The 12,332-nt window shown below is 44.2% G+C and overlaps 1 protein-coding gene across 1 annotated transcript in view; it reads right to left on the minus strand.

The window, feature by feature from the left end:
* Positions 1–2,247: 2,247 nt before the first annotated feature.
* LOC142991820 (DENN domain-containing protein 2A) overlaps positions 2,248–12,332 on the minus strand; it is a 28,289-nt gene continuing 18,204 nt past the window's right edge. The window contains exons 4-20 of the mRNA XM_076141966.1: positions 10,846–10,973; positions 9,435–9,547; positions 9,148–9,345; positions 8,811–8,907; positions 8,396–8,446; positions 8,039–8,226; positions 7,815–7,924; positions 7,031–7,100; positions 6,761–6,838; positions 6,138–6,278; positions 5,861–6,009; positions 4,841–5,018; positions 4,679–4,720; positions 4,486–4,591; positions 3,554–3,853; positions 3,292–3,378; positions 2,248–3,192 (exon numbers count right to left, since the gene is read on the minus strand). Of these exons, the coding sequence (XP_075998081.1) occupies positions 3,161–3,192; positions 3,292–3,378; positions 3,554–3,853; positions 4,486–4,591; positions 4,679–4,720; positions 4,841–5,018; positions 5,861–6,009; positions 6,138–6,278; positions 6,761–6,838; positions 7,031–7,100; positions 7,815–7,924; positions 8,039–8,226; positions 8,396–8,446; positions 8,811–8,907; positions 9,148–9,345; positions 9,435–9,547; positions 10,846–10,973 (2,068 nt within the window). The 3' untranslated portion in view covers positions 2,248–3,160. The remainder of the gene's footprint in view (positions 3,193–3,291; positions 3,379–3,553; positions 3,854–4,485; positions 4,592–4,678; positions 4,721–4,840; positions 5,019–5,860; positions 6,010–6,137; positions 6,279–6,760; positions 6,839–7,030; positions 7,101–7,814; positions 7,925–8,038; positions 8,227–8,395; positions 8,447–8,810; positions 8,908–9,147; positions 9,346–9,434; positions 9,548–10,845; positions 10,974–12,332) is intronic.

Consider the following 12,332-nt stretch of genomic DNA (forward strand, 5'->3'; position numbering starts at 1 on the left):
CCTTAGGAACAATACAGCCTTAGGAGTTCACGTTACATTACAATTCATCTGTCTGGGACAATCCTGAACCCAAAGCCATGAAAACAAAAGGACCCCGACCTGGAAAGTATCCAACCTCCTCTGGCAGTCGGTGCCTTCACAGGAGGCTTTGACAGGTGCCTGCTAGCCCCCTTTCACACTGTCAGCCTGCCCCATTCCACCTGTTGCCCCTCTGGAAAACACACACCTCAGCTGCCCGGCGGTCACCATAGCGTACACACACACATGCACACATGCACACACAAGCACCCGCAGATACCTAGATTGAACCATGACTGAAAACATTCATAATGTTCCCGTCTTTAGGGCAGTTTGCCACAATAAAGTTCCTGAAAGCATCAGAACTTAACAAACAAATCACAGTGACATCATCCAGTACAACTACATCACTCTGGAAATTCTTATAAACTTAATAAATATCGATATATTTTATTATTACATATTATCAGGAAGTTTGCCACATTCTTATATCTAAAAATATATTCATGTTTTGATATTTAAGCAGCACCTGTGGTTTAATATTTCGTCCAGTAATCAAGATGACTCTGCAATCATGATTTATGAAACCAGGAAACACACCCGGGACTGGGCTGATGTACTAAGACGGACATAAGTTTTATTATGTCATTTAAATGTTATAGTTTTTAGAAGTTAGAAGACTATTTTGACACAGAGAACGTTAAGAGTCAGGATAGCATTTCAGTAACTGCTATTACAACTACAAGCGCGTCTGGAATAGTAACACGGTCCATGTAATAACATAACATGCAATAACATGAACACTATGACATTCACGCATCCAAACTAACAATTAAACGTTATTTAAAGGAGTTGAATATGAATCAACACAAAAGCTTACAGTCCGCTGTATCACATCGTTTCCACTCCACACACACTTGTTGCTACAACAGAGAAACCATCGCTGTGTCACCTGCGAGTTAATGAATACATTGTGTTGAATTATCTGAGTTTCCCGGTGTAAAAGTTTACCCGGGCGAGCATTAATGTTTGACTGCATGGCTATGACGTGATTGGCTTCCTTCAAAAAGTTCCGTGTGAAGCGCAGGAAGTCGAACGCACCGCTGGAATTTGACAAAACGTAGGAATTTGCGCGGAGAAATGCGAGATATTTAAGGAATGTTATAGCCGACGAGTGACAGAATGATTCAGAGGGCAGAAAGCGAGCGGCGTGATGACGGCGTGAGACGTTCACGTCCACACACACCGCAAACTTTATACAACTTCGAAAGATGAGCATGAACGCAACGCTTTAGTAAATGGAAGAAATGAGCCAAACACTTGTTGGTTCTTACCTGCTGCACTCTGCGGAGACAGGTAGGAGAATGTTCTCTAATTGGATGAAGAATGACTCTGTTTGACGCTTTGTTTCCTCTCTTGTTTGATTTCTGCTCCCCGCGTCTCTTCTTTCCTTTTCCCCCGGAGCCGTTTGTTTGAAGCGTGAGGAGGGCAGGAATTTCAGGAATTAGCCGTGGTATGACATGAAGCCTGGAGAAAAAAAGGCAGAGAAAAAGAAGAGCAAGGCAGAAAGAAGGGGGAGGAGGGGAGGGGAGGAGGAGAGGGGAGGTCTGACCGGTCAACACGTAATGACGGAGGGAGGAGAGGAGAGGAGAGGAGGAGGAGGAGGAGGAGGAGGAGGAGAGGAGGGGGTGAGAGGGAAATCTCAGCAAAAATGAGAGAATGCTGACAGAGAAGCAGCTTCAAATGTGCTGTATATGTATGATAACATCACATTATATCAGACCTGTTGAAGGGAAAGTATCAAAACAGTGGCCCTGAACGCATCACATTCAATGTTGTGTCTCCTAACAGTGTCTAAACAGTGTCTTCTAATTATCACCGAGTGGAGTTTATTATAGCATAATGTCCTGAACGTGTTAATGGCCGAGAGATTGAACAGTTTCTTTGATTCCATGTCTTGCTCCAGTCTTCTCGCGTTACTTGCCTAATCTCTCCATGAGCCTGAAGGAGCCGGTGTCACTGTTGGACTCGGGCATGTTGTGCAACTCATTATAAGTCCAGTGGCCTAATTGTCGCCGATGTGATTGTGGACTTTGGACTGTGCAAGTGATAGAAGTGTGGAATAAAATACACCGGGGAACAGCGCCTCTCAGTGGATTGTATTAGTAGTGCACAGTGCCGGTGTTTGTTTGTTTGTTTTTGGCAATAAAAGCAGAAAATGAAACATCCTAATTAAAAATCACTTTATTTATACAGGTTCATTGCATTCTCAAACTTTTATAGGGCCTAGTTGCTTGATACCGATTGGCCCAAATCCATTCAACATCAGATCAATCCAATTCTTACATTGAAATCCAACTGAGAGATGTATTCACACTTGTTTCCTCTTCATCACATGCCTCTTTCTCATTCATATGATTTTCAGTCTTTTGGCGTTTGTTCTGATTGCAATAAAACGTTAATTTACTTACACAGTGGCATAGATACCCAACAACCCAAAGTGGTCTACAAACAGTCTGAACTAGACTCTGTTAAAAAGCTAAAAAAGAATATAAATTAACTTAGCCTCCTGTTGAAGAAGAAGTTGTACTATTGTATTTATAAACGTTTCTATAGAAATTACGTGGAATGTATAAGAAGTCTTTTACAAAACTGGATCTGCCACTTGGCCAAACATCAAAATCTTCAGGGATGCCTCTCATGCAGTGTTGCCATGGTGAAGTAGTGACACTAAGAAGCAGTTCCTATTGGATTTACACTGTGCTATACAATGATACACTGTAATCTGTATTTTTTTAACAAATATTAGCTTTAACGAAGCACCTACAGTATACTTTGAAAAAAGTGAAACAACACAGAATGACGTCCATGGTGTCGGTTTTTGGTCCGAGCTACACAACACTAAAGGAAAGTGTCCAGAGAGGCTGGGAGCGACGTCTTCACATCATCCAGATTTCCCACCGTGCTCACAAACAATGAGTCCAGTTCATTGACGGGTGTGCCTTAGTTAGTCCAGACCCAGAAGCAACACATATCTCTATCTCCATAGGTTTGAGACCTGGGAGCACTTCCTTTTTACAGCACAGTCCCTTTCCAGCTTCCTTTCCTATCCTGATACTCTCCCACATGCTCCTTCTTCCAATCATTTCTTGGAGAGGAATTTCATCTTGTTTCCTTTAAAAAAATAAAGCAAGAGATTTTAGATTTTACATGAAGCCATGACAAAAACAGTGAGGAATTTTACATTTTTACAATAAACACAGTAAAGCTCACCTAGGCCCTTAAGGAACTTGTTGACTCCTCGCTGCTCACTTCCAGGCAGTGAGTCCAGATACTCTTGTGCCCTCACCTCAAACAGACCTGGGAACATAGAAACAGATTTAAACATAAAACAAATATTTCAGATGTTCTTGACTGCAAGTAGTGTAACTCAATGTTCTCTTGAAAACGTAAAAAGTTCTCGCTTTCATGCAGAAACCTGACTTCTAATTCAATGGGAATAGAGATGAAGTGTGAGGCCTGAGCCTGTCCGTACCTCTGAGGCCCTGCCTGCGTAGCTCCCTCTCCTGGATGAAGCCAGTGAACGTTTGGGTCTCCATGAAAACTTCCAAGAACCTTCTCAGGCTCTTGGAGGTCACCGCCTTGCGAAAGGGCTCACGCTGGAAGGAGGAGGAGGAGGAGGAAGAGGAAGAGGAGGGGCTGGGCGTGGAGGGAGAAGAGACAGACGAGTCATCCTCCCGTTCAGCTCCTCCCATGAAGAGAGAGTAGTGACCCACCATCTCCACAAAGAAACGCACAAAGGCCTCAGAGACCACGGTGCTGAGAGAGCAGGAGTCTGGGAGGAGACAGAGGTGAGAGAGAACAAAAGAGATCATGTTCAGTCACAGGATTTGGCATTGAAGCGCTCACTATCCATCTCTGGTTAGTTTAGTGTTGAGTATTAACATAATTGGCAACAGTTGACATCTCTGTTCTGAAATGTCACATTAATATTCATGTCAGTCACTGCCAGTCATAACACAGGGGTCAGGGAGGATGTGAGGGTTGGGGTAGAGGGCAGCGTTCAACCATTTCTGACCACTGACACAACTTTTAGGTCCCACATTTCTCATGACCCCAGCTCTATGAATGTGACTATGATGTCTGTATGTTACATGGAGGGGTGTAGATTAAATTTAGAGAGGATATGTACACGAATAATGCATAAATAGAATTAAACCAGTTTGGAAAGCATTTGAAATGCTTCGAAATGTGTCTGATTTTCACCTTTTCTATCATTTATATATGTATAATGGCGGAAATAATAATAATAGTAATCGTTTTCAACCACTAGATGGCAGCACAGGCAGGTTGTTCATGTATTTTGTGTTGCTTCACTGTTCATTGATCAGTTAAGTTTAGTATATTTGATTCTTCTGATCAAAAACATAAACCTGTTTCATTGCATTAATAAATGAGCTCATTCACCATTGGGCAGATCTCCTTTCTCACATGCCAGTTCCTTCCTCTTGTCCAGTACATGCTCCAGAGCAGCCTGCAACTTGTGAGGAAGAATAGAATCCTCATCATCCAGCTGCAGAAAAAGAAACAAAAAACTGTTGGCAACTCAAACTGAGGAAACACATTAAACATGTCGTCCCTATGTTACTTTGCTTTCTACCTGTCGCAGGAAGCGGCTGTTGCCAAGGTCAACGACCAAGACCTAAAGGGGAGAGCGGAGGGAGAATGATGTCATTTCCTGGAGCCATTGTTTAGTGTAAGATGGGCCAAAGTCAGGGTCACTATGGGGAGTATTTAATGTACAAAAAGAGCTTGTTCTCACCTCTTCAATAGGCAGCTCTTTGAGACGAGGCAGCGAGCTGGAGAGGAGGCCGACTATAAAGGGGGTTGGGGTGCAAACGATGTCCAACATGGAGGGCGGGAGCACTGGGATGTAGGTGTGCTGCCAGGTGAAGGGGTAGAGCAGAGCCACTACCGCATGACAACACTGAGATAATGTGCTGAGGGGAAAAACAGAGAAGAGGTGTGAATGATGAGAAGTCAATCATTTAAGGAACAGTAAAAATATGACACAAAACCAAAGAACCTCCTCGAAAAGTCTAGCCTCCACCACAAGAGGGTGCTACATGATCCCTCCTAAATTCCTCCTGAAATTACATTTTTACTCCTCACAGTATATTTCTGCCTCATCTAAGAAACCGTGAGAATAATGCTACAAAGCCTCTTTTAAAGGTGTGTGTTGTAACGCTCATAAAAAGTATACAGCAGCATCAAGCACACCTCACGTGCTGATACTTACTCGCTACTTTGTGTGCATCTGGTCTGACTTAATTCATTCGAAATGTGATTGACGAGGCCAAGTTTCCTCTCCACCATAGAGAATGTGCAATAAGTCAAGATTTGCTTATAAGCTCTGTTGAATAACGGCTTGTCAAGCTAGTGTTAAGGTGCCAAATGATAGATACAGTGTACAGTATAGCTCAAATCACTCCACTTCTGCATATGCAAAGGAAGAGATTGGTGTAATTGTCACAGGGATGACAGCGAGTGAGGAAGTGAATTATGTGGGTGTGGGGTGTCAGTGAGCACATGTGTCGGTCCTACAGTTGCACACTAAAGCCCAACTTCTTCTATCTGGCATCCATTAGAGTTTTCCAGAGAAATGATTGTTCCCCAGGCGACGTTACAACACAGCAGCATTCCTTCCTTTAACACTTGCTTGGGCTCTCCTCTTCTTCAATCTGTTTGTCGACTTGAAGTCTCTGTCGTACATTTCTTTCCTTTCAGCATCACAACTAAAACTGTCCTGTCTAAGGATCTCTGACAGCTTCTAGGAGCCAACCTGAGTTTGTCAGCGGTGAAGATGACCCTGCGCTCCAGTAACAGGGAAGCAAACACCCGGAGAAGAAGACGTAGACTCAAGGAGGAGAAGAGACATTCAAAGTCCACATGTTCCAGTCGAGAATCAGACGGCCGACACAGCTCGATCACCTGTGGGAGGGAGGAGAGCAGGATCAGACTATGAGATGTGCGGTACACACACATGAAGATATCACCAATGTGGAAATGGATCGGGAAAGCACTGATGCAAAGACTGGTGTGAAGTTTGTTCCTCTCACCTCTGTCCCAGAGCCAGGAAGGAAGTTCTTGACAGTGATGGTCCTGCCTGGAGCAGGGAAGGGAGCCTCCATGATGCCTCTCATGAAGGGCTGCACCAGGGCAGGAGAGATTGCCCTCCTCTTCTCCACTTCATCCAGGATCTGGAGAAGACACACACTGTTGGTATTGTGTGCTCGTTGGACTACAGGGCTTTGGAACACAAACACTAAGATATACTGTGTGTACCTGCTCATGTGCAGGCCTACATCCACGCACAACTTCATTAATGTATAGAAATATGTGAAGAAATGCACACGCCACACACATTTACACACACACGTCGACATAGATATAAATCTGGGGCTCATTACAGAGAACCTTTTCCACAGCAGCAACCACATCAGCTGCAGATTGCACATGTGTGTGTTCTGGAGCCAAAGCTTCAGGGCTCTGTGGGAGAGCAGCTACTAAGCAGAGGGTGGGTGGGGCTCTGCGGGCGCACAGGGTGGTAAATGCTGGGGAGACTTTTGATGGGCTCAGCTCCCAGTTTCTCTGAGGGAAGTGCTGCACGTTCACTTGACTTGATGTGTGCACACTTCATTTAAAGGCACGCTTATGTATTGTGTGTGTTGTCTGTTGCTACCTTGGAGAAGAGGTCGAAACATCCCAGGCGGCTGACGATGCAGTAGACCTCTGGAAGCCTTCGGCCTTTACCGCTGGGCTGTGAAAAGCGAGCAGGAAAGAGACAGACTTCAGACGGCTACAAAACAACAGCGTCTCACATGACTGCTCGCTCAAGTGCAACTCCAGGATTAGAGCAGTGGTGCAGAGACAGGCCTTTGTTTCTCAGGCGTTTATAAGAAGACAACCGGGAAATGGCTTCATCTAACCAGCCCGCATGTCCAGAACTTACCAGTAATCGCCGACAGTAACCAAAGCGTCTGCTCCCATCCTCACCAGTCAGGACAAAGGAGAACGTCTCACTGAGAATAAGAAGAAAGGATTCTCGTAAAATATTTGGAATGGTTGAATGGACAAGACATTACCAGCCAAGTAGGTGTTTTGGAGACGTTGTACTCGATCGAAGGCCCTGGGCAAAGGCTTATTCTTCAAATATCCACACTAAGCCTTCTAAGCTCCACCTGACAGGTATTCATTGACCAGGGACGACCTTCTTGACACGGGAAAATGTCAGCCAGTTCAATGGCTGAGTCTGCAGGTGTGTGTCTGGCAGCTCACATAGCTTGTGCCAACAACATTCCTTTGGGTCTTCACCCATCAAACATTTACCGTCAGGTAATTATTAGCCATCACCTTTAGGGCTCACATCATCATCACTTTCTCTGAACAATGTGGGCCTTCAGAGGTAGACGAGCTGATAGTGGGTAATATGGGGGTAGAGGATCATATTTTTTTAAAGCATACAATGAGCGGTGATTTTGTAATTGCAAACCAGGCGTTCCTCCCCTGTAATCATTTGTCATTGGCAGTGCCTTGTAGTTAGAGAGAGTGCAGTCATCTTTAAGAGCTGAAAGGTCATTTCCATGTTTGGATTTTAACATCTTCACTTATATGTGGTTATTACGATCCAAAAACACTTCAACCTGAACATCTGCTAGGAAATTCCTGTGACCTTGTTTTCTTTCATTGTTAGTCTACGTTCTTGAGTGTCATGGCAACAGTCAGACTCCACTGACCTGGGGAAGTTGTCAACAGGCGCCCAGTCCTTGGCGTCAGGGAAACAAAACTGAGGAATCACCTTCAGCTGGTCCTCAGCCTCTCGCATGAACTTAAAACTCCTCTCAAGCTAGATGGAGAGTGACAGAGAGTGGAAATACAGACGTTTAGCTTCAGTTGAAAAATAATACATCAATAATTTCCCCTGTAATCGTCCGTGCTTCCTTTGCTATGCTCTTGTTACCTTGAGAGGGAACTGCTGCGTGACCTCTGGCAGGTACGGGACTCCGGCCTTGGTCTTGTGAAGCGCCACGACGATGAAATACTCAAAGAGCTTCCTCTCCTGCAGCTCCATTAGATCCCTCTCCAAGGTCCGGTACCGACCCGTCTGCCTCAGCATGGACTGGACCGACACCAGGCGCTGGCTGTGAGCTGAGGTAGAGAGACACACATGCATGACTGTCAATACAACGCAACAAGGAACAAAGTGTGATGATCAGTCAGCTTTGTGTATATTTAGCTCTTTAAATGAATGGAATGATGATAAAAGAAGCTAGAACATTTTGTTTGCACAGTCGAGTGTCAGTGTTTTGCTTCTTACCTTTTAGTTTCTCCTCTGTGTCGCTCTCCGACTCGCTGTTCTCATCCGTCACTACAGGAAATAGAAGGAAATGAGGACACTGAGGAGGCAGCAAACAACAATCAGAAGAAACTGAAGACACGTGCTGTTTGTTTCGCTTCAGTCATTTCCACACCACAATACCAGCCTCAATTTGTGCAAAAATGCAACCCTGCTTGTAAAACTAAGTGAACAAACACAATAAGATGTTATGACAACAGTAATGTAGCCGTTGAATTCCAACTATGATCACATTTCTATGAATAATCTGTAGCTTAAGAGGAAACAGTATACATATAAAAATGATTTCTTTCTCAATTCATTCTGTATTTCTATGACTTCACTTAAAAGCATAAAGCTGTGTTGTTTTCTGTGACTTGTAGCTGTGAAGCCTCACCTCTGCCTGAGCTGCTGGACTCTGTGGACTGAGACACCCTCTTCATGCGTTTCTTTCCTCTCCGCGCCTCAAAGATGGCATTGATTTTCAGCACCATCTGGAGGATGCAAAGAGAAAGAACAGATCGTATTTATCTTTGTTTATCTGCTTGAACTGTTGAATGCAAACCTGCCATGCAAAACAGATCTGAACCCAGCGGCTCAGTACAGTAAACATATGTTGACCTGTGTTCTTCACATCCCCAGACAGCAGCATGAGTTCACCACTGAGCAATGCCTAGAACCAAAACATCACAAATGAGTGTGAGCTCATTGCGTGGCCTCCCTGACTCAAGTACCTTGGGGATTTTTCTCCGTCTGCGGTTGTAAGGGTCTCCAGAGAGGCAGGGGGTGTCATCGGGGCTGCTGGGTGTGGAGGGGGGGCTGATACGGGAGGGCGAGGAGATGCCAGTGTCCCGGTTGGTCTTGCGTAATTCCAGGAGCTTGAAACTTCGGCGCTCTGAGTTTTGTCTAAAGAAGCCGGGCTTGGAGGAGAGCTGAGGAGAGGATAGAATAAGTAATGAAATGTATGATTGCTTCCAGCTTTGTGTCTGTTAAAGACGGTGTTTTGAGGTCAGATGTGTACCTTAGTTGGAGTATCGGAGACAGGAGATGAGGAGGCAGGGGATACACATTTGCTTCCTAGGCAGCTTCTCTCCAGCTCTATATCTTCATAGGGGTTCTCCTTGGATGGAGGATCTGCAGAAGGAAACCTTTTAGAACCCTCACACCACAAAACACTCACACTACAAGCTTATGAACGTTTGAGTGAAGCATCCTTCCCAGGTCATTTAGGTTTATGACCTTTTACCAGGCTTTTCCTACACCAGGTGAGCAGCAGCCTTGCCCAGCTCATGGTTCACTATCATCAACAGACACCAAACATCTCGAAAAACTGATACTAAATGGAACTCAAGCCCAGCAGTCCAGCAGATAAGGAGTGACGTAGATCTGTTTTCCAAAGGCTTCTTTCTCTCTTTGTCTCTGTCTGTCTGTATCTCTCCTCCTCTACTCTTCTCCTACGATCCATCCACCAGATGTGACCTGGAGGAGGAGGATTGAAGGGGACGTTCAGTTCCTCTTTCCTTCATCCTCTGGTGAAAACAAGGGATCAGTGTAGTGTTTTTCACATTGCCTGGCCGCAGCACACCGATCTCTGCGGCTTGTTTGTGTGAGCTGGGGATCTGTGTATGTACAGGTGAGCACGCTATGTCTATTTAGATCACTCATCATTCCCGTGTGGGCATGTGTGTGTCTACATGAACCGCTGATGGCTGCTTTCCACTCAATCAGAGAACACTGCCTGCCGTGTTGTTTCTGTATTTAGAGTGTGCTGATGACAACCTGTTCACACCCATTCATTACTGTCTGCACTGTCTCTATAGGCGCTGCAGTAGGAGTTACTTTACCCATGAGGCACTGCAGGGGATTTGGTTAAAAAATGTCTGAGCATTTCCAAGAGCAATAACTCTATGGAAAGAGGAACTTCAGTATAAAGACATCAAGAATACACTGCGGTATCATTCAGGAATAATTAAACATCATTTTATTGTTGCCTGTAAGCAATGCTAATTACATAACTGTCTTGTGGGGAAAGAACAGACATGTTGAAACCATTGCCAGTAATGTCTCATGGCTCTGAGCCATTCCAACAGTGTGCCCCCCTACTGCACACACAGTCACAGAAAGCAACCTCAGCTATGACCTCACACAATGAAACTGTTATAAGTTATTAAATTAAACAAGCTGCGAGTGGGGGTTGGCATAACATGGCAGACAATAAGGCAGGAGCACAGGTCAGGTTTCTGCGTATCATTTTTAATAAAAAGTAGAGCAGAGTGACTCTAAATTAAAGTAGCAAAAGAAAAAACTGCGCTTGAACTCCTCATCACCTCAGATACTGACATTCTGATATAAGAAATGAAACTGGAGGGTCTGACAGCTCATCAAAGGTGCAGAAACATACAGAAATATCTATAAATGTGTGTGTTACGTACCTATTATGTCCTCATAGACATTCTCTTCTGATAAAGTGCGTGTGAGGCCCAGTCTGGACTGAGCGTACCAGTCCACTCTGCATCCATCTGTAGATGAATGAAGCAGGTCCTCAAATTCATACGATTTCCTGCAACACAGATTCAGGGGAAATGGGAGTGAGGGAGTATTAACTGTTAACATGTGTGTCCTTGTCGATGTCTCAAAAATGTCGATAAGCTAACACACTTGTCAATGCCAGAGGGAATTTGTGAAAGCTCAAACTGTGTTTCAACGCTGCCGAGCAGGGCCGGCCCAAGGATTTGAATTTTAGGGCCCTTGGACTTTGAGATTGCCTTCCTTTAAATTTAATTTCTGTAATATACCACACAGAACTGAACACATCAAAAATGATTACCCACATAAATACATATTATAAATTAAATGACATAAATAGAATGTTATAAAAAGTCTTTTGTTGATGCTGACTATAGCAAAAGTCACAAGGAATCTGGCAATAAATTCTAAAAGTATAAACGCAGGCCTTCCTATAAAAAGTAAGGTTGGCGATATGAATGCTTTCAGATCAATATTTTACAGGGTTTGTATGTGTAACACGATGTACATCAGTTTTTTATGACTAAATTACAAAGGCTGCTTATGTTGCTTAATATGGAGACCCGGCACTGCTGCCAAGACAACGCTGTAGTCCAGTTGAAAAAAAAGCATACAAGCGTCCACTCATGCACGTACATGATTGCAATTATATGTGCCGACATGGAAACACACAGACACAAACACTGCAGTGGACATTCAAAACAGACAGCCTGACCAAACAATGGGTTGGAAACACCACATTGGAGCAGAGTAGGGCCTCCACATATGGTATGGAATGCACCAGTCACAAGCCAAACTCCGAACAAGAATGCAGACCACTGGAGAAAGTGAACAATAGAGTTCCTCCGATACTGCAGACTTGACATTTTTGGTTTCCCTACAGAACAATGTTTGTTTGATTGAAACCACCTGAATTCCCTGCCAGGATCCTAGAGTTCCAAAATTTAGTTGTTGGCAAATTAAATACATTTGTGTTGTGACTCAGACTTTGTTTTTCGATGAATTGTCCAATTTGTTGCTTTTGGAAATTGTAACTCTACAAACATGATGATTGTCCGCTCATTTCACGGCGGTGACGCCTTGCACGAGGGCTTAGTCAGAGTTGAGCTCCTTGATAAAGCGAGGGGGGCCCCTTACACTACATCCACGCCTTTGCATGTTGCTTTCCCCTTCCAGCAGAGTTTTGCAATGGAGAATGAGTTTATGTGTACATTCTTCACATCCAACCCATGAGCTCACTCTTCAGGATATTTAGAAACAGGATGATGTCACTGCTGGTGGTGATTTACAGCAGATGTGGGAGATGTTGTTCACTGCTGGGTTAGTGATGGGGGAAGAGTATACGCCAGGCCAACATTGATTAATAGTATTTTCACTACAGCACTCTGAAACA

This window comes from Genypterus blacodes, unplaced genomic scaffold (genome assembly GCF_046128005.1).
Source record: "Genypterus blacodes isolate CSIRO-AG114 ecotype Tasmania unplaced genomic scaffold, CSIRO-AGI_Gbla_v1 ptg000021l_1, whole genome shotgun sequence".
Taxonomy (NCBI): Eukaryota; Metazoa; Chordata; class Actinopteri; order Ophidiiformes; family Ophidiidae; genus Genypterus; species Genypterus blacodes.